At 51.6% G+C, this 20,836-nt stretch overlaps 1 protein-coding gene across 23 annotated transcripts in view; it reads right to left on the bottom strand.

Annotated features, from left to right (window-relative positions):
- The window catches only part of ZNF618 (zinc finger protein 618), a 184,914-nt gene that overhangs the window by 66,436 nt on the left and 97,642 nt on the right, over positions 1 to 20,836 (bottom strand). For 22 of the 23 annotated variants that reach the window (XM_064579953.1, XM_064579955.1, XM_064579960.1 and 19 more), the window contains exon 2: positions 17,080 to 17,123. The exons of the other annotated variant lie outside the window; for it this stretch is intronic. In XM_064579953.1, the coding sequence (XP_064436023.1) occupies positions 17,080 to 17,123 (44 nt within the window). The remainder of the gene's footprint in view (positions 1 to 17,079; positions 17,124 to 20,836) is intronic. 23 annotated transcript variants of the gene reach the window in all.

Raw genomic sequence — 20,836 nt, 5'->3', positions numbered from 1 at the left:
CCAGCGCCACACACAACACCGGGGCCAGGCCACGGCACGGAGCCAGGTCCCTGCCGTCTCCTGAACAGACGGTTCGGTGGGACTCTCTGTGTTATCCTAAGGGCCCCCCCACCCCCAGCCTTCTGGCATGGGGATCATCATCATCATTCCCGTCTCTGAGGTAAGGAAGCCAAGGTGTGCAAGAAGGGGGAGATCACATCACGGTCCAGCCTGGGGATGTCACCCCGTCACGTCCAGCCCTCTCCGCGGACTGCACTTTAAGGCCCAGGCTCGAGGCACACACAGGCAAAACCCACTAGCACTACCAACTGGGGCTCTGCGGAGATGCCAAGCTGGGAGGCAGAGACCCAGGTTCTGACCCCGGGTCTGCAGTGGCCTTGCTGTGGGACTATGGACAAGACCTTGCTTGCTCTTCTCTGGGCTTCAGCGGCTCCATCCGTCATCAAGTGCATGAGTTCAATCACATTCACGATTCCTCTCAGCGCTGAACTTGCTCTTGGGCTGGGGGATTGCGGAAAGAGAGGAGGAGGGTCCCAGCTAACGAGGAGGGAGTGAGAAGGCACTGGGGAGGTGTCATGGCCTGAACTGGGTCCCCCCACCTCCCCATTTTGTATGGTGAAGTCTTAAACCCCACCACGACTCTAGCTGGAGACAGGGTCTTTAAGAGATAATTAAGGTTAAATAAGGTCATAAAAGCAGAACCCTAATCTGATGGGGCGGTGTCCTTAGGAAAATGGGAAGAGAGAGCTCTCTGTCTCCTCGCCGTGGGAGGGCACAGAGAGAAGGTGGCTGTCTGCAAGAGGGTTCTCACCAGAAAACAACTGTGCTGGCACCCTGATCTCACACTCCCACCCTCCAGGACCGTGTGACAATACATTTGTCCAAGCCACTCCATCTGCGGTCTTTCACAGTGGCACCCCGAGCTGACTAATACACAGGCCCCAGAGGACAGCTGGAGTGAAGAGGCAGGCTGGGGGGGACACCAGCCAGGAACCAGGGCCGTCCTGTCAACCACCTCCTTGCTGGGTGACCTAAGCCAGCTGCCTATAACCTCTGAGCCCCAGGTTTCCCATCTGCAAAACGGAGCTAATGGGACTGTCTGGGAGATTTCAACCAACTAACAGAACACACAGCACAGCGGCTGGCCTCTAACAGCTAACGAGACACGGCCACCATCACTATTATTAAGAATGACAAACCCTACAGCATCTTGAGCACTCACTGGACCTCCTCCTGATGTGTCTGCCACACTAGGACTACCTGACAGCGTCCAAGCATTTGCCCTTCTCCGCAGCGGGAAACATAAATCAGGATGGTTCAATCGCCTCCGTGTTCATTTCTTCTACTGATTTAACAAACCCTGAAGTCACTTCCTATGTGCCGGGGCTGTTCTAACATACTGACTTTTCATCTCGGGAACAACGGGGGAGGTGGAGGCACTGAAGAGGAGAAATAACTTGATCCAAGTCACATGGGTAGGAAGACGTGGGACCGAAACAGGATGCAGGCATCTTGGTTCTTAGCCACGGTGCACTGCAGCTGGCGGAGAAACCTGCAGGGGGAAGCCTGCCCACCTGCCCCTGGGGCAGCCCCCACGTCACCCACTCTTGACCTTTTGCATTCCGAACAGACTCAGAACCAAGATGCTAGTGGGAGAGCAGGGCTTCCTCCGAGGGGGCTATCTTGAGCTAGAGCCCCCTTGCTGAGGACCAGCACTCCCTGGGAAGGGAGCAAGCCTACCTGTCCCCTGCTTTAAAGTCGTCACAGGGCCAAAAAGCCTCTTAGCTCAGTGAGGCCCCAGGAGCCACAGGACCAGCAGGTCTGAGAGATTACCAGGGGGCAGCTATGGCTTTAGGGAGGGAGGACAACCTGCCAGCCTGCCACAGAAGGGGACGTCCTGGGGGAAATAGGGGAGGTCTCTCCGGCACCGGGGCACCAGAACAGAGGTGAGCAGACAGCCCGGCAGGAACAGGATGTGATGGACTCAGACGAAAGGTTCTGAAGTCGGACAGTCCCACGGCCAATTTCAACTGCTGCTCTCAGGCTGTGGGTTCTTGTGCAAGTGACTCCAATCCCCTTTCCATGCCTCAGTCTTCGCACCCGTACAACGGGGACAAACACAGCACCTGCCCCCCAGCGCTCTGATGCAGAGACAAGGCAATGTCTGCAAGGGACGTGGCCCCTGTGGAGACATTTACACAGGTCTACTGTCTCATATGGGGTGCAGGGGAGGGAAGTATGCAGAGGACGCAGGAGAAGGGCCTGACATGGTACAGACGTCACTGCAGGGGCTGTGGAGATTGTACCTCAACAGGGGTTCAAATCCCATCACTACCACATCCCGGCTGGTGACCCTGAGCGAGCCTATCTCCACATCAGTGAAGCAGGGAGCGCCACGTCCACTCAAAAGGTCTTGTGAAGATCAGTCGCAAAAATGTAAATCCAGGACCTCGTCCAGAGCCACTCACAGAGCAGAGATGCTCACGCCGACGGCAACAGCTGACCGAGTCACTGAAACGGCTGCTCCCTGCCTGAGACCACGCGGACGCTAACAATCAGTCCACGGGGGTGGAACTCGGGGACCCCGTCGGAGTCTGAATGCCGGCCCATGAAATCTCAGGGGGGCTGCCGGGCAGGCAGACAGCTGAGAACTCACCCTGGCTTGGCCCTGGCTCGTCCTGATCCTGACTGCACAAAGGGTTAAGCACCAAGGACAGGGCAGATGCGCTTCCAGAACAGCAAAAAGGCCCCCTGGAGATGAAAGGTCCAACCTGCCTGCCCTCCCCGCAACTGAGGTCACAAGGAGGGAAGGGGACAAAACAGACTCCCCCTTTCTTCACTGCCGACCTTCAGAAGCTGAGCCTGAAGGTCTATGAGCACTTGCCCGTCCCACCTGAACAGACTCAGTGTCCCTTCCTGCTCTCAAGGACCCCCCCACCCCGCATCATGATGTCCTGGTGGGAGAGAGGAGTTGTTGGAATCAGACAGGCTGGGCATCCACACACCCTGTGACCTTGGGCTAGACCGCCCCTCTGAGCCTCAGTTTCCTTGTCTGTTACAAGAAGGACCATGATCCTTGCCAGCGTGGGAGTGGGAGACGAGCCAAGGAGCAGGGCAGAGTGGATTTGCAGGGATGGCAGCTGCCATGACCATGTCATTGATGCACGAGGACACCCCCGCCTCTGGGAAGCCTTCCCTGCTTGCTCAAGGGGGAGTTAGACCCCCTTTCTGAACACCCACCTGGCCCCCAAGGGAGACGCTTACACTGGGAGCCACGGGAGCCAGCCTGTCGCCCACAGGCAGTCCTTTCAACAGGACACCCCCCCAGCCTTGACGGTGCCAAGGACACTGGCAACTTCTCTTCTCCCGGCTTCATGCTTTAGATTTATAAGCCCAAATGTTGCTTTTCTCGGGTGCTTTGCATTTAATTAGGTGTCCTAATAACAATGGAATCACTGAAGTACTTATATCACTTTGAATTAGTGGTGCAGCATCTTCTTCTTTTTAAAAAAAATTTTTTTTCATATATCATTTTTTAAAATAGAGCTCATTATTTTAATTATATCCATTTAAATGTACAGTGGAGCCCTTGGATATTCTCAGCACGAATCATTAGGTATATTAGTGAAAAAGCACTCGGAATCTATCTCCATGCTGACACTCCATAATCTATTCTATTTGTGTCGCTGTAAAATAGATTTATATATAGATAACTACAAAATAGTTGCTCAAGATATGCTATGAATTTTATATTTAACCTGAGTCACACTTCAACATAAAAATCTTAAGTCAGGCACTAAAAGGATATTTCTCTGTAAGTACATACCGTCTGTGGCCAATGGTTACTGCTCATGCCAGAATCCCAAAGTGGATCCCTGCCCGAGGACATCCCCAAGAGCGCTGACCCTTCATTAAGGCAATGGTTCTCAAAGTGTGTTCCTTGGAGGCCTAGGGGTTCCACAGCAGTGGCCCAGAAACACCCATGAGGCCCGAATAAAGAAGGTGGCGTTGAATGGGGCTCCAAGACCCCTACTCCCTCTTTGATTTTAGCCTGATATATGTATACATAGGCTTCTTTCTCCCTGTCGTGGGGTATATGGTGCCCCCCACCCAAGATATGCCCACGTCCTAATCCCCAGAACCTATGAACGTGACCTTATTTGGAAAAGGCTCCTTGCAGATGTATTTAATTTCAGGATCTTAAGACGAGGTCACGGTGAATTACCTAGGTGGGTCCTAAATGCAGTGACAAGGGTCCTTATAAGAGGCACACAGGGGCTATGACGGGCAAAACAGGGGACAAGGCAGAGAAGAGGAGAAGGCAACATGACCACAGAGGCAGAGAGTGGAACTATGCAGCCGCGAGGCGAGGAATGTTACGGCCACCAGAAGCTGGAAGAGGCAAAGAATAGAGTCTCCCCCCCAGAGCCTCCAAAACTGAGACAGAACAAGTTTCTGGTTTAAGCTCCCCAGTTTGTCACAGCAGCCACTGGAAACTACTACGTGGTGTCAGACTAACCCTGGAGAACTAGCTCCACGGCGATGAGGTCTGCAAGCCGCTACCCTCCACTCCCCTCCATTTTCTTCTGCTTCCTTCTGACTCATCCCCAGCGCTGCGTGTGGCCCGTCCGACGTGCCCGCACAGCCTGCCTGGGAAAGTTTCAGAAGCAGATCTTTTCCTCTGGGTTTTACCAGATGGTTCTTCAAGTGCTTCGACCCAGCCCAGCCCAGCCCATCTGGCATTCACGAGAGCCCTGGAGCCAGATGCAGAAACCAAAACCCAACACAGGGCTGGAGTCTGTTTGGTTCACATCCGCAGCCCAGCTCGAACATGAGGCCTGGGGCATAGCAGGAACTCAATCGACCTTGGGAATGAAGGGCATGCCCAAGGTCACACAACTTCCAGTGACCAGAAACAATGTTTCTGACTCCTAGCCTGGTGCCCTTCCCACTAAGCCGGACAGCCTAAGACAGTGCAACCAAACAACGTAATCAGTGGATCTGGGGACCAAAGACAAAATGCCATCTCTGGCCACGTTGGAGGAAGAGTTCCAGGGGATGCCATGTGGCCAGGAGTCAGACAGCTTTGTTTCTGCGTGTAATTCTCCATCACTGCACCAAAAATGCTAATGCTTGAAGCTCTACCAAGTCACAGTAGTTATGAAGGTTCTCAGCACACTGGATGTCATCTTGCCCTTGCGTGACTCAGTTTCCCCATCTGCATGACAAGTGCGCTGGAATCTGAGGCTGTGGTAGAGGCCAGACCTCTACCCAGCAGGGTGTGTGCACTTCCTTGCACAGGCTAGGGGAGCAGTGCCTCCATCTGCGCCCCAAGGCTCGGCCTGAGGACCACCCCACCTCCTGCAAAGGCTCCTGCTTACTCACCCCAGTACTTCAGCCACCTGAAACAATGTGAAGGGTGGGTGGAAAAGCTCTAATCACAGTGTGTAAATGACTCCGTTAACTCCCGCTAGAATAAAACTTCATTTAAAGACTACACTCATTAGGAATGAGGGTTAAGTAGCCTCAAGCTGAGCTTAAATACACTCTCCTCAAATGCATGGATGCACAGGGTGTTAAAGGAACTAACACACACCTAAGGCATGACCTCAGGGGCCACATGCACCCTGCTGCGGAGGCTGACCACTCATCAAGTCCTCCAACGCTATCCCTGTGCCCACCTCCCGATCATCTAAGTGCCGCAAAGGACACTTACCTATTCACAGGTGTCAGCAGGCCCCTCCTTGGCAATGCTTCCAAGTCCAATGAGGTATGCCTCCCCCATTCCACCAGGGCTGCTCTTCCCAAGGCCTCCCGTGACCTCCATGCTCCTAGAGCCTATGGTGCCTTCTGGTACTCAGCAACCTCGGATGATCCTCCCTGTCCCCTTTGTCCAACTCTTGGCTCCCTTTGGTTCTGTGCTCAGCTGGTGGGCCCCCTACCTTCTGCTCCCTTCTCTGTCTTCTGCTGATTCCTCTTCACCAATTCTTCACCCTTATATGCTGACATGCCCCAAGGATCCGTTCTAGAACCTCTTCTATCTTTATCCACACTCACTCCCTAAGCGATCTCATCCAGACTCAGGCTTTTAATTATTAACGATGTGATGATGAATCCCAAATTCTGTCTCCAGCTTGGGGCTCCCCCTGATCTCCAGACCTACACACACAGCTGCCGGCTGGACACCTCCTCCTGGATGCCCAAGAAGCGCCCATATTTAACAGGCTCCAACTCGGAGCTGTTGCTACAGCCCTTCCCCCAAGGCCAGACAACAATCCTGACTCCCACCCCAGGGTTCTTCCCACTAAACCCTGCAGTCCACGCCACCACAATCAAATAACTGCACACTTCTCGATTTCAGTTAGGAGCAATTCCAACCCTCCAGCTTCTCAGGCCCAGACTCTAGAACTAACCTGTCTTCCCTCTGCCTCTGTCCATACTAATGAGTCTATCAGCAAATCCTGTCACTTGGTCCAGAATCTGACTACTCCTTACCAGCCCCTGGTCCCAGCTGCCTTCCCCGGCCTCCCGTCCTGCTGTCAACCACAGTCTCCCGCTCCTACCCCTGCCCGACGCCCCGAAGTCAACTTTCAACACAGCAGCCAGAGTGACCTTGTTAAAGCAAGCCAGGTCGTGTCACCCCAGGCCCCAAAACCCACTACAGTCCCACACCTCACCCAGAACAGCAGCCACAGCCCTGACCCCCGGGGCTCCCTGGGACATGCCCCAGGAGCCCGCTGGCCTCACCTGCTAACACACCGCCTTGTGGCCACACCAGTCTCCCTGCTGTGCCCTTAGCACATGCGCCTGGGGCCTCTGCCCCTGCTCTTTCCTCTGCCTGGAATAACCTCCCCATCCCGGCTGCCCTCACGTTAGAGCTCAAACATCCTACAGCCCGTGGAGACATCCCGGCTGCTTGACCTAAACCACCACGCGGCTCACCCCAGCCTTCCCTACCCCCTCGCCCCGTTCCCTGCTTTACTCGTTCTGCTCACGATTCACCCTACATTTATCTACCACTTTACCACTCATCCTCTTCACCGTCTGTCTCCCCGGCTGGAACGTGAGCTCCGCGAGGACAAGGACTTTCTCTTGTCCATTCCCTGTTGCATCCCCGCACCCACAGATGCACCTGGCACAGGGGAGGCCATCAGTAGGAGCCTCTTCACGGAAGGCGCCAAGCAGTGAGTCTGGAAAGGCCGGTACGAGCGCGGCCTTCGGGGAGTCCCTCTCTCTCCCCCTGACCCGCAAAGAACTTCGATGGTTTAACTGCGTCAGTTAATGTTCAGAACCTAAGATGGCAAGGCCCAGCCCCTGGCCCTCGGTATCCCATAGCCCAGAGATGTTCCACGGGAGCCACATTCCAAACAGTGAAGCTTATTCCAGAAGGGCCACACACTTATCTTGCTCCTCTCCAGCGGGAATTTTCTCAAATGTAACGCACTCTTCCTTCCTCATGAAATGCCAGAATAGGGTAGCCTGGGGATGCTCTGACACCAACTCTTTCTCTTCTCCGGCTTCGCTATCATTAACATGTAAGGACACGAAAGGTGAAGGTGCCCCAATGTGAGGATCTGTCTTGCAAGAGGACACCAACTCTCGAGGATGCAGGCCGGCTATGATGAACATCGCTCGGCAGACTTGGGCCCTCAGGGCCCAGGACAGGGTGCTGAGCTCCCAGGGTGGCTGCTTCTCTGACACCCATCCAGAGCCTGCAGCCTCACCCCTGTGGTTTCTGGGAATGCCCCCCTCTGCTTCTAACAGGCTCCTGCTCTGACTCTGCCCTCTGATTCCATGTGGTTGAGCGAGTCCTCCAAGCACCAAGGCTCTACCCCACCGTTCGTGTATCCCTGTGCCTGGCCCCTAGCAGATGGCAGCTAATGTCTGCTGAACGACACACAGAGAACCACAAGAGGTGCGTATGTCAGCATGAAGGTGGAGGTGATTACGGCAATGATGTTGTAACGAGGGGATTGAGGACAAGAGCCACTATGGCATCCTGAGCGGCTGTGATGTGCTTCCCCCCAACCCCACACCCGTGCACCATCCCACTGGATGCCTGATATATGCTAGGTAGTTTTGCTTTAAGATAAGAAACTGAGGATCAGGGCACCTGGGTGGCTCAGTTGGTTGAGCGACTGCCTTCGGCTCAGGTCATGATCCTGGAGTCCCGGGATCGAGTCCCACATCGGGCTCCCTGCTCAGCAGAGAGTCTGCTTCTCCCCCTGACCCTCCCCCCTCTCATGCTCTCTCTCTCTATCTCATTCTCTCTCTCAAATAAATACATAAAATCTTAAAAAAAAAAAAGAAAAGAAAAGAAAACTGAGGATCAGAGACACAGAGTGACTTTTTCATGGTCACACAGCTTTCTAGTGACAGAATGGGATGCACCCAGATCTGCCTGAGTCCAACAACTGGGCTTTCAATCATTTGGATGATTTGTTTTCCCTTCTCAAAAGGAGAGTCGATTAAAAAAAACAAAAACAAAACACTTGTTGAATGAATGAACAAAGTCATGCCTAATCGACCAGAAACTCCCAAGAGATGGAGAACATACATACCCCCTCGTCTCCTCCTGTGTCCTCAGCATCCTGACGACACGGGGCACATCATAGATGCTTAACACAGTAACAGAGAAATGCAATAAAACTAAGGCATGAGGCTGGAAAACAGTATGGAGGTTCCTCAAACAGTTAACAATAGAGCTACCATATGATCCAGCAATTGCACTACTGGGTATTTACCCCAAAGATACAAAAGTAGGGATCTGAAAGGGTACATGCACCCCGATGTTTATAGTAGCAATGTCCACAATAGCCAAACTGTGGAAAGAGCCAAGACGTCCATCGACAGATGAATGGATAAAGAAGATGTGGTATACATATACAATGGAATATTATGCAGCCATCAAAAGGAATGGGATCTTGCCATTTGCAATGACGTGGATGGAACTGGAGGGTATTATGCTGAGCGAAATAAGTCAAACAGAGAAAGAGATGTATCATATGACCTCACTGATATGAGGAATTCTTAATCTCAGGAAACAAACTGAGGGTTGCTGGAGTGGTGGGGGGTGGGAGGGATGGGGTGGCTGGGTGATAGACACTGAGGAGGGTATGTGCTCTGGTAAGCGCTGTGAATTGTGCAAGACTGTTGAATCTCAGATCTGTACCTCTGAAACAAATAATGCAATATATGTTAAGGGAAAAAAAAAAAAGAAGATAGCAGGAGGGGAAGAATGAAGGAGGGGAAATCGGAGGGGTAGATGAACCATGAGAGACGACGGACTCTGAGAAACAAACTGAGGGTTCTTGAGGGGAGGGGGGTGGGAGGATGGGTTGGCCTGGTGGTGGGTATTGAGGAGGGCACATTCTGCATGGAGCACTGGGTGTTATGCACAAACAATGAATCATGGAACACTATATCTAAAACTAATGATGTAATGTATGGGGATTAACATAACAATAAAAAAATTTTTAAAAAAAACCTAAGGCATGAGGGGCTCCACATCAGCTACAGAGAAAGTGCTTGGGCTTTATGCTCACTGTCGACCTCTAACTCTCCTTGACACGTTCCAAAATGGCTGCCGTGTGCAGAGGTGTCCTGTGGACACAGAGTCTCCTGGTTTTAGTGACAAGGACAGGAATCATAACAGAGATAAAAGCTGCTGCTTCCACCAGGTTCTGGAAGGACCGAGAGAGAGAACCTACAGCAAAACCCCACTTTCCACAAACCCCGGTAACAAGGCCTCACGTCTCTCTGTATTTACTATTCAACCCGTGTTTCAAACTTTCACATCATCACCCATGTCTTCAAAACCCTCAGAATTATCTGCACTTCCATTTGTCATGTATCACTGATATATTTTAATAAACAGTCAAGTACAAAAGATGAGATTAATAGATTAAAACTATTAACCTATTAAACAACTCTTAACAGTCTAGAAATTCAAAATAACCTACAATGCATAAATATATCATTAGTTTGAAATAATTCTTAGGCACTTAATTTTCTTCAGTGTATGTTGTCAGTCAGCCACGACGCTGGGTAATACTGCAGTTCAGAAAGGCAGTGTGAAGATTTAAATATTAAGAGTTAAATCCCTGGTTAATTTAAACCTAAAATAGAGAAAAGCAGGAGTCTTGAACGATGCTGTCAAGTCACAAACTCCAACGCTCAGCAGGATGCAGCCCTCCGGGTAAAGCTGTGACCAAGGCTATGATTTTGCTACCATCCCCCCAGACCACTCTGACACCCAGGACCTCTGGCCACTGTCTCCTTGGAATGAAAGTTAAGGAAGCTTCCCGAGAAGACCACTCTGCTCCCATCATCCTGCCCACACTGACAACTGAGGACCAGACCTGCCCGGCTGCCGGCCTGCCAACGTGCCCCTGACCGGGTCCAGGTCCTCCCGAGGTGTCTGGGGGTGATCAACTAGATGCTGGGCTGTTGCCAAGCTTCCTAACCTACCTACAACCCCCTCTCCTCGCGTGTAAGCCGGGGAAGTTAACAGGAACCACTAAGGGTTGTTTAGAAGATTCGAGGGCAGAGATGTACCTAAGGCAGCCAGCCCGGCTCCACAGACATAGTAGGGTTCCATCAGTGTCAAGTTCTTTTCTCCCGTCCTTACCAAGCACTTGCCAGACAAAAATGTGGAAAGTTTGGTCAAACTATGAAAAACATCGGCTCTCAGGCCATCATGGATGGAGTACTCATAAATGAACGCAGAGGGGCAATTGTGGAGCCCTATGAAAACAGAAGAAGTGGGGGGCACAGCCACCCACACCCACCCCCGTGCAGCAGTGATGAGGTACACGCACTGCAGCCAAGTTCACTGCAGGATGGGCAGGTGGGAGTGATCAGGAAGGTAGGTCTGGAGCCTACGGTCATTCTAAAGCCCCACACTTTGCATAGAAAGCTGGAGGAAGCACAAACTAAGGGTGGGATCTTTCTCTTCCATGAGAAGAGCTGGACAGAGGGTGAGGCTGTAGAAGTTTCCAGAGTTGTATTCTCAGATGAAGGGCCTTTGGCATCAAGGGCCTCCAGAAGCAGCCAGTTTGGGTCATCCTTGTTACAATTCTCAAGACTGTGCTTCTTCGGGACAAGGCGAGACTTAGCCTTGAACGGCTAAGTATAAGGGCCCAACAACATTCTGAATCTGCTCAAGGAGCACAAGAGGGAGACTCCTGCTGGGTGCATGCGCTGAGCAGAGGTTCCCTAGGGGCTCCGCCGGACCACCCCAAGCCTGAGAGCCACAGTGCCATTTGGCAAGAATGATTCACCGGTTTTGATGTGCATTAGTTTGCATTTCTGTGGCTGTCTCCGGAGGGCAAACCTAAGGATGTGCCTGAATTTTCAAGAATGCGCCCTATCTGCAGAGTCTAGGTTTAACAGTAATAGATCAAGCAGAGAGGAAACTCTGCCCACCCAAAAAGCACTGGCCCCCCAGAGTCAGCCTGCAATTTATGATTTTTGTGGCCCAACTTCGCCCAAAGTAGTGTAAGATGAGAATATACATTCCTGGAAATCAAATCCGAGCTCCTATAATAGCAACACAAACCTAGAGTCAAGATAAAGATGCGCCCTGGCTAGAATATACCCAGAATTCTTAAATAATTGATTCTGCTAATGGCGTACTGGTCACTGACTCCTATCGGGCCTACTGCTACTGTGAGCTTCTGTGCAAATGAAATTAATTTGTTTAGGGCTACTTTTATTTCACTGCTGAAAACCAAAATGCTAAACAACAAGAAGATATTCTTTAAAAAATAATTAGGCAGCTGCACACACGTGGTGATCAGATTAAGTAAGAGTCCACTGTGAAAAATCTTGGCTTGAAGGACAAGACTCGGCTAGGCCCGAAGCTATCTTACTACGCGTGTGACCTTGGACAAGCCCATTCCTCAATTCCCTCTGGGGAGGAGGGGCAGCATCACAACCTCAGAGGGCCACTGGGGGGGGGACCAAGGGAGATCTGTGCGTGATCCCGCATGACACAGTAGCCGGACTGTGGTCGGCCCTCCACCCCCACCCTCGTCCCTGACTCCAGTCCTCTCTCCAGTGTCCAGCCTTGACAAGAAATGAATCGCCATCCCACTGCTATCTCCTCCTAAGAAGGGAATCCAGCATGGTGGTGATAAAAATAAACGTTTATTGAACACCTACTACGGGCCAGGTACTGTGCTAAGGGTATGTATATTACTATTATTATTACACTTAATCCTCACTGACAACACTATGAGTGAAGGTCTAATATCATTCCCATTTTACAGATGAGGACACTGAGGTCAGGTAAGTAGCCCAAGATTACACAACCAGCCGGTGGATAGCCCCAGGATCTGAACCCAGGCAGTCTGGGTTCCTCGACACTGTGCTAATAAGTGGCTTGGCCCTTAGTGGGGCTAGAGAGAAGACAAGGGAGAAATCTTGCAGACTGGCCATAGAGAAGCGTGCATTTTTGGATGGAGAACTCACACAACACTTTGCTGAACCGGATTCCTCAGACCTGAAAAGATACGGCCTTTTGGAAACTCACTTCCAAGCCAAACTTCTAAGGTCCTGCCTGCCCCAAACCCTTGGCAACACCTCTTTAATGTTGCCCCTTGCAGTTTATTCACCTCCTGGCAGCCGGTATGATCCTTTTAAAACCAAATCATATCATGCCAGCCCTCTGCTCAAAATCCCCAGTTCGTCCCCATATCTCACGCAGGGTAAAGGTCAAGGTCTTGACAATAGCCTCCAAAGCCCTATCAGTCACATTAGTCTCCTTGCTGTTGCTCCAACACAATGCACACATTCCTGCCCCAGGGCCTTTGCACCTGTTCTCTGCACCTCGATGTGTTTCTCCTAAACGACTGCTTGGCTCAGTCCCTCATTTCCTTCAGATCCATGTTTAAATGTCACCTTCTGGTGATGCATTACTCCTTCTGGCTCTCTCAATTCCCCACCCTGCTCCCCCATCCACCCACCTCGCAGCACTGTTTATCCTATGACATACCATACAGTTTACGTATTGATTACGTCTCCTCCACTCTCGATAGACTATGAGCTCCACAAGATTTCTGTTTTGTTCAGTGCTGTATCTCCAGCACCAAGGTCAGATCCTGGCACTTAGTAGGCGCTATGTCTTTGTGGAATGAACCAATGAAAGAGATTTGGTCTTATCGCTCCCCCACCCTGCCCCAAATATGACTACAAGATCCCGATTGCTTGTTAGGCGACTGGTCCACACAGCAAACAAATGAGTCCCTTAACCTCTTCTATCCCTGGTTTCCTTATCTCCAAAATGAGAGAGACAGTTACTCCATCCTCTCATCTACAGAACCCTATCAGCTGTGAAAACCTTCAACTGACAAAAAAAGGGCAGAATTCTTCATTACCACAAGCCTGTAGCTACATTTACTCGATTATAAAAACTGCACTTCCTTTAGAATGTTCCCCAGTTAAGGCCCCACAGCCCCCACGCCTCGCATAAGTGAGGCTTGGCTGCCGTTGCGCTCCATGATTTGTAACCTGCACACCAAGTCAGCATTAACCTCAACTGCTGGGATCACTGGTCCTGTAAAATCGACCCAGGTTGGGTTACAGAGAAGTAAACCAAACCACATTTGGTTGTTTCTTAGGATCAGAAACACCACCTCTCCTCGTCCCCCTCAATTTAACACTAATTCCTTAGTAGTCCATGCTGTTGGTTTTGGGGCTCAGCCAGAGGCCCTCTGGAGAAGTAACAAAATCAGGTGTTCTGGGCCAAAGACAGGCGCTGGGAAGAAAGCAGACCCCGGCGCAACAACCAAGTGCTCCGTGGTACAACCCAGACTGGAGGTCCACATCAGAGGGCCGGGGATCCTTCAAGGTCACTCCCAGCCAGGGTCGAAGAGCCTCATGCCTGTGTTTCTCCATTTGCAACAGGGACTAAATGCGTCTAACACTCTACCCAGTGCCGACAAGTCTAAACCCTACAAGGCCAAGGCCAGGGTCAAATTCACAAGTGGCCTCAGCTTAGGCCCGTGTTAATGTTCTCTTGACGTGTAATGCATAATTCACTTCTCAGACTGAATGCTGGGTCACGATATAGTAACACTGTTTAGATTTCTCAAAGATGCTCTATCAGCTTTAATTATATAATCAATATAAACTGACTTGTTGAGCTCCTTCGAAGTCCCCGCCTTCTTGACAAGCCCCTAGCCCATGGCAGAGCCCCTGGCCTCTAACAGACTCCTGTAACATCTGCTAACTGACCACTTCATCCCGAGAAGGCGGAGGGCACAGTGGTTAAGCATACACATCAGGGAAGTCAGACCTGGGGAGGCGGCCTGGCTCCATCACTCACTTCCCACTCGGCAGCCTGAGGCCCGTACACATCTCTGTGCCTCAGCTTCCTCATCTGTAAAGTGGGAATGATAAGAGAACCTCCTTCATAGGGCTGCCACAAAGACTACGTAAGTTAACAATAAATTAAATCACTTAGCTCAGAGCCTGACATGTAAGTGCTGACTGAAATGGTACTCATTATTATTAGAAATTTCTTCTTTACGTCTCAAGTCACACACAACCCTGAGACTTGGGCTGGCCCTCCCTGGTGCATATTCTGGCACTGTGGTGGTAACACTGAGTACATGCAAGCCTAGGCTAGTCGGGCAGGGCAAAGAGATGGCACACATGCCATCCTCACCGTCCTCTGACCAAGGCAGGCATCGCTAATCTATCCCTGCACTCTTCGCATGCCGATTGCAGCCCACAGCTGGTAAGACTCAGTTCAGAACTTGGGGCACCTACTACCACTATGGAGGAACCTGTCTGTTGTCTTCTGACCTGGTGTGGGAGAAATTCATGCAACAGAAAGTAAGGGAAAGGATGACCCCCCGCATGAAAGTCATGAGAAACAGATGGGAGGTTTGCCTCTGTCCGCTTCTATAGACACTCAAGGGTGACTACATTCGCCTTGAATCCATCACAGCAGGTGCTCAATGATCATGGAAGACAGTGGGAGAAGCTGGCCAGACCCTCACTCAAGCACAGAACTGGTGGGTAGAGAAAGTACCCTGCTTTGGCAGGTTCAAGGCCTGACACAGCCCCTTATTCATCACATGACCTTGAGCAGGGCCGTCCCATCCCTTGTGTCCAAAGAGAGGGTGGGACTAGACAAACCCCAAGGGCCCTTCCAGTCCGACATTCCAATCCAGGAAGCCCGTCCAGGCACCCACAGTCTAGGGACCCCCACTGCCCCCATAGACCACAGCCTCATGTACTGCTCCTCACACAAAACCCCACGACCAGGGGCCCGGGAGAGAGACACAAGGCACTGGGCAGCTGCTGGCCCCATCCGTCCCTGCCAGCGGGCACAGGCCCAAGCCTGGTGGCCCACCCCTCCATTCCAGCCCACACTGCCAGCCCCTACATCAGCCCCACTTCTCCTTCCATCCCATTCAGGGTATCCGTCCCATTAACACTGTCCACCTGCTAGAGGTTTCTGCCCATGGATCTGGCACCCTAAGGGGAGAAGCTACAAAAATTACACAAACACGTGCAATAAAGAAAGAGCGTGACGAGCCTAGGAGGGACACCGGCCACAGGCCCTTCAAGGAGAGGTGCAGGGAAGGTTTCTCTGAGGGCAGGATGGAGTCAAGATGTGAAAGAAGATCAGAGAAAGAACATGCCAGGCAAAGGGAACAGCAGCTGCAAAGGCTGTCAGGCGACAGTCAGTTGAGGCCAGAGGCCGGCAAACCCCGACACAGGCCCTGGCAGAGAAAGGTCACCACAGAGACCTATGGCCTTCAAAGCACCAAGTATTTACTATCTGGCCCTTTACAGGTAAAGCTGCTCGACCCCTGGCTTAGAGTGTGAGATATACAGAAAGAAGATCAGGGTAGCTAAGACAGACTGAGCAAGGGGGAGACTGACACATGAGGAGGTGGGGGGGGGAGCCAGGCTGTGCTGGTGGTGCGGATCTCAATGACCTCCAGCCTGGCATCTCTGCCTCCATTCTGTCCACCTCCAATCCACCCTGCAAAGGGGTCCCCGGGTGATCTTCCCAAAACACACAGCCAAACATGTTACTCTTTCTCAAAGAGCAACAGCTCCCCCGTGGTTTCCCAAAGCATGTTCCAAGAATACTTGCTCCACAGCTGAACTTCGACAGAAGGGTTCCATGGTTAGGCAAGTTTGGGAAACATGGCATTCTCCTCTCCGATGTCCTCCAGCACACACATTAGCCCACGAAAGACTAAGTAAGAGGTCCCTCCACAAAGAAATCTGTTAACTTTGTTTAACCTACTATCCTTCAAACTTGCCTGGCCACAAACTTCCTTTTGTCCACAAAAATCTCTCAACATTCTAAAGAACTAGTGTTCGTGGGCTACATGGCACATTCCTCTGCCCCCACCTCCAGGAGGTAATCCAAGAGCTATTCCACATCTCATGTGCATGTGTGTGTGTGTGTGGTCTGGAGCGCCATCTCTGGTCTGCCCCTTGCCTTCCTCCTGCCTCCAATGTGCCCAGGTGGCCCCCAGTAAAGGTCATGTGGCTGCCCCAGCTTCCCGCCTTCTCTGGTAATGACAGCCCAGCTTTCCTTTAGGGGCCACCCGCCTCCCATCTCCTGCCAGCTCCCAGGGTGAGGACACAACCCCGGGCTGGCTAAGCAGAGTATTTCCTCCCCTTGCTGTGGGGTGACTGGTTCAGGAAAATGAGCACAGGACCCAAGCTGGGCCAATGGGTTCCAGACCAGGATGGGTCGGGATGCTCCGGAGGTCACCACAGAGCAGGGGGATTGCAAGATGGGATTCAAGCCCGGTCCTCCTGCCCGCTCTTGTGCTTCACCTCTCATTTACTCCCGACCTGAGTGCCCAAAGGCCTGTTGGGGACCTAGTCATCCTTGGTGCACTCATGGGTGCTCAGAGAGGGTACCAGGAGGGCTGCAAAGTGCTGCCCATAATCGCACTTCCCCCGGGGAAGTATGCATACTTCTCAGCCAAGGGAGCCGGCCTGGACCACGCATCCATCCCCTTTCAGAGACAGGTGGCAGTTGGCTGTGAAATGGGGAGAGGAAGGGGTACAACTGGGGGCAAGGGAAAGGGAGTGTACCTGCTCGCGGTGCTTTTCCTTCCAGCTGCACTGGCTCCGTCAGCCTGCAAAAGAAACCCAGAACACCTGCATCAGCCAAGGGGGGAAACCCAGGTTCTACCCGCTGCCACCCCACCAAGCTCCCCCTCAACACCAGCCTTCAGACAGAGGGGAGAGCGAGCACAAGCCCCTGCTCCATTCTTGCGGGCTGGGAAAATCTGCCCCTAGTGGTAAGAGGGAGTCAGGACACCCCTACCCCCTCACCCTGCACCCCCCACCCCCGGAATTTGCTTGGCCCTTTAAATCCAGCTGAGCACCCATTGCCAACACAAACCCAGCAACCACAGGGCCCTGGGGACTCAGTGAAAAGTAAGTAACCAGCTAAATCGGAGATTGAATTGCACCATTTTTATTTTCATCTGGGATTTCCAATAAAACAGTAGCCGCAGATTTATTCCTACCAACCGGAGGGGGGAAATCCTATTATGTTAAAATATTCTGTCCCCCAACCCCACTAAGCAGGGAGAGACAAGAGAGTGCCGGTTCTTAATCTCTTTTATTTGGGGTTGGGGAGGGGGATGGGGAGATAAGGCTGACCAAATGAAAATTTCAGAAATCATAAAATTCGGGTTCAGATGGAGAGACTGAGGCCCTGCTCCAGGAGGGAGCTGCCTGAAGTCTCAGGAGGACTGAATGACAAACACCTGGGGTTCCTGACCCCCAAGGCCAGTGCTGGGGGGGGAGGGGGGCCTCTGCTGCAGAGGCTGTAGAATGCTGTACATATGGAGAGAAAGCCCGGGTCGTAGATGCATTCTCTGGCTTTGTCAGAGCATTTATAATAACAGTAACCACAGTTAGAATAACGCAGGTTCCAAACTCTGGCACACACATGTTTCCAAATTCAGAATCCTTCCAAGTTTAGAAAGGTAATGTAGTGCGTGTGTTCTGTATTTTGAAACAACCCTGGCAGGATCTGGGTAGCCCCCCACCCACCCCGCCCCAACCCCGGACTCAAGCACAGTAGTATTTCCACAGTGAAACTCATGCAGTCAGCCCTATGGAGGATAAATGAAGACAGAATTAGTCTCTTCTCCCTTCAGGTCAAGTCCTGCCACCTCATCAATTACAAAAAAATCTTTCTGTTTTCAAGTTTTTTGAATTTCAGGATTGCGGATCTAAAATAAAAAACGACAGCAGCTACCTTCTGACGTGTGTTTTCGAGAAGTTGCAAACTGGCAAAACCAGATGGCAGACTTCAATTCAAACAGTCAATACAGAAAAATAAAAGGATTTCACCAAAAGAAGGCCCGATTTCAGGGAGTGAAAGCAGCACTCAGTCACACATGACCACAGTCAGCTAGAGCTGCCATGCCTGCTTCTCCACAGTCCCCACCACTCCCTCTTGCCTTACACCCAGTCGTCCAGCCTGGCTCCCAAGGGTATCCAGACTCGATCCCCTAGCTAACCTCCCCTGGGGTGCCGGTGTATGCACATTTAATGCTTCTTATTCAACCCTCCTGATGGGTCCCCCAACACACGTACACAATATCCCCATTTTACAAGTGAGGCATCGAGAGTCAAAGAATTTTAAGTCATTCATCCAACAGCCCACAGCTATGTGCCCAGGTCTGGGTCACTCCCGTGCCCACTTTCCTCAGCTCTGGAATATCTTCTCTCCCACCAACATTCAGAAGAGCCAATTGGGAAATGAGGTAAACCCACACAGCCCCCGCTGTCCACACGAGGGAAATGCAAAGACGAAGGACAAATAAGGAGGTAGAAATGTGAGGCCTGGGAGGGAAAAATTAATGGGATGCTGGTGTATTATTTCAGTGGCAGAAACAAGAAAGCGGAAAATGGTTTGCATATCATTTCACTGGGTGCAAAAGAACAGGATCAATTACAGCCTCCCTCCAACATCTTGCATTCCTCAAAACTTCTATGGAAAGTGAATGGGAAGAAGTTCCTTTAATCTTTATATCAGAAGAGGCAGAAGTGGTTAAGGGGTGGAAATTCTGCCCCAGAGAGCTTAAAAAAAAAAAATTGTAAAATCCCAAATGATCTCTCATCTTTCAGACTCAACTCAGGGCATGTATTTCTAGCATTTCGCACATATTTTTGTGTGTGTTTTTTTTTCTCTGGCCTTTTCCTTCCCAGTTTCACCCAGAGTCGACCACATGTGAACAGTGAACACAGGGCTGGGCAGAAGAAAAGATGCTCTGTCTCTGGTACACCTAGTCATCTCCACCTCCGTTTTCCTTCTATTATATGTTTGTGATGCTTGTGCTTCTTGCCACCACCAGTGACAACACTCACTTTTGTTTTCCACCGATTTTTATAAAATAAAGACAAAATGCTAAAAATGTACAAACGTCCAAACAAATCCTTGCAAACTCAGGTGGAGCAACAGGAGAAATGGAGCCGCTGGGAGGAGGAGCACCACCTGGGCAGGTGTGATGTGCCCGGTTACTGGCGGATCCGGGGAGCTGATGCCGGTGGGCGTATACACGGACAATGGGCCCAAGTGAGAGATGTCCAAGCTCCCATGTGTCTGTATCACAGCGCCCACTGATCATGGCACATGGGCCTGGCTGAGTCCAGACCCACCTTGACGACAGCAGACGGCCTCTCAGCGCCCCCCCTCCAAGCTCACAGTGCCAAGGGCACTGACCCTCAATTGTAGAGATCTGTGAGATGCCAGGCCAGCTCTGTCCGTGTCCTCGCAACTACCTACCGCTTGAACAAAGCTGACCCTCTGACATGGCCATTTTCCGAATGGTCTAACACCAGCAATTTCCTGATTCAACCTAAACCACAAACTCACCTTTACCCAGCGTAACCTGACCTGATTCCCAGTTTGAACTGAACAGCACACAGTGTAGCATCAGATACATGGTCTTGCATTTGGCGCCCTGGTTCTGCCGTTTCCTAGCTGTAGGATTCTTGGCAAGCCACCTGCACTCTCAAGGCCTCGGTTTTCCCACGTGCAAAATGGCAACATGCCAATCCCACGACCAATCTCCCAGGACTGGCGAGATAGCGCGGGTAAAACTACCTAGTGTGGACTAAGTACCGATCACATAGCAGATTAGCGAGAGGCGCGGGGCTGACCTTGTACTGTCCCTAGGGGTCTCCTGGCCTGTCGCAGGGTATGATCCGAATCCTGTGCTGCAGGTTGGCATCCCATGAATGTCCACCAGACCCCACAGCTCTGCCACTTCCTCCAAAGGGCTGGTCGAAACGACATCAGACACAGTGGTATAGCTAAATGGGTGCCAATCGCAGGCCACTGCTTAAGCAATGGGAACTCTACTGTGGCTACCACCGGACCAAGTGCTCCGACAGACGCAGCTCTGCCTGGCTCTGTCTGGGTCTCACGGGGGGTGGGCTCCTTCCCTTCCCTGGACCTGAGATTCTCGCTGGTACAAACAGGACGGGAGGGAGGCATGAGAGTTAAATCAGGTCATCTCCTGCTGCCCTTCATCTCTGTGACTGTATGTGGAGCTGACCCAACCTTAACCAAACCCTGCTATGGCAAGTGAAATGGGGCAGGGCACAGTGGGCCCACGAGAGACCCTCCTCCTCACGCTTATAAGGGGGGTGGGAGGGTACAGGCATCCACCTCCCCAGCTCTCCATAAGGGCACCTGCCCGCCCCCCCTTTGCCAGCCCCAACCATTCCTTCTACACCGGTTTCTCCGTAGGACCCGGGCAAAGCTATTTTTGGTTTCATTCGACCCTCCTCTTCCCTCCCAAATGAATGTTAAGTTGTTCTTTTC

Source organism: Mirounga angustirostris, unplaced genomic scaffold, assembly GCF_029215605.1.
Source record: "Mirounga angustirostris isolate CCGP_5_RB_7025 unplaced genomic scaffold, mMirAng1.0.hap1 SCAF_15, whole genome shotgun sequence".
In the NCBI taxonomy this organism is placed as follows: domain Eukaryota; kingdom Metazoa; phylum Chordata; class Mammalia; order Carnivora; family Phocidae; genus Mirounga; species Mirounga angustirostris.
The sequence above is the reverse complement of the archived record's forward strand: the minus strand, read 5'-3'. Positions and strand labels throughout refer to the sequence as shown.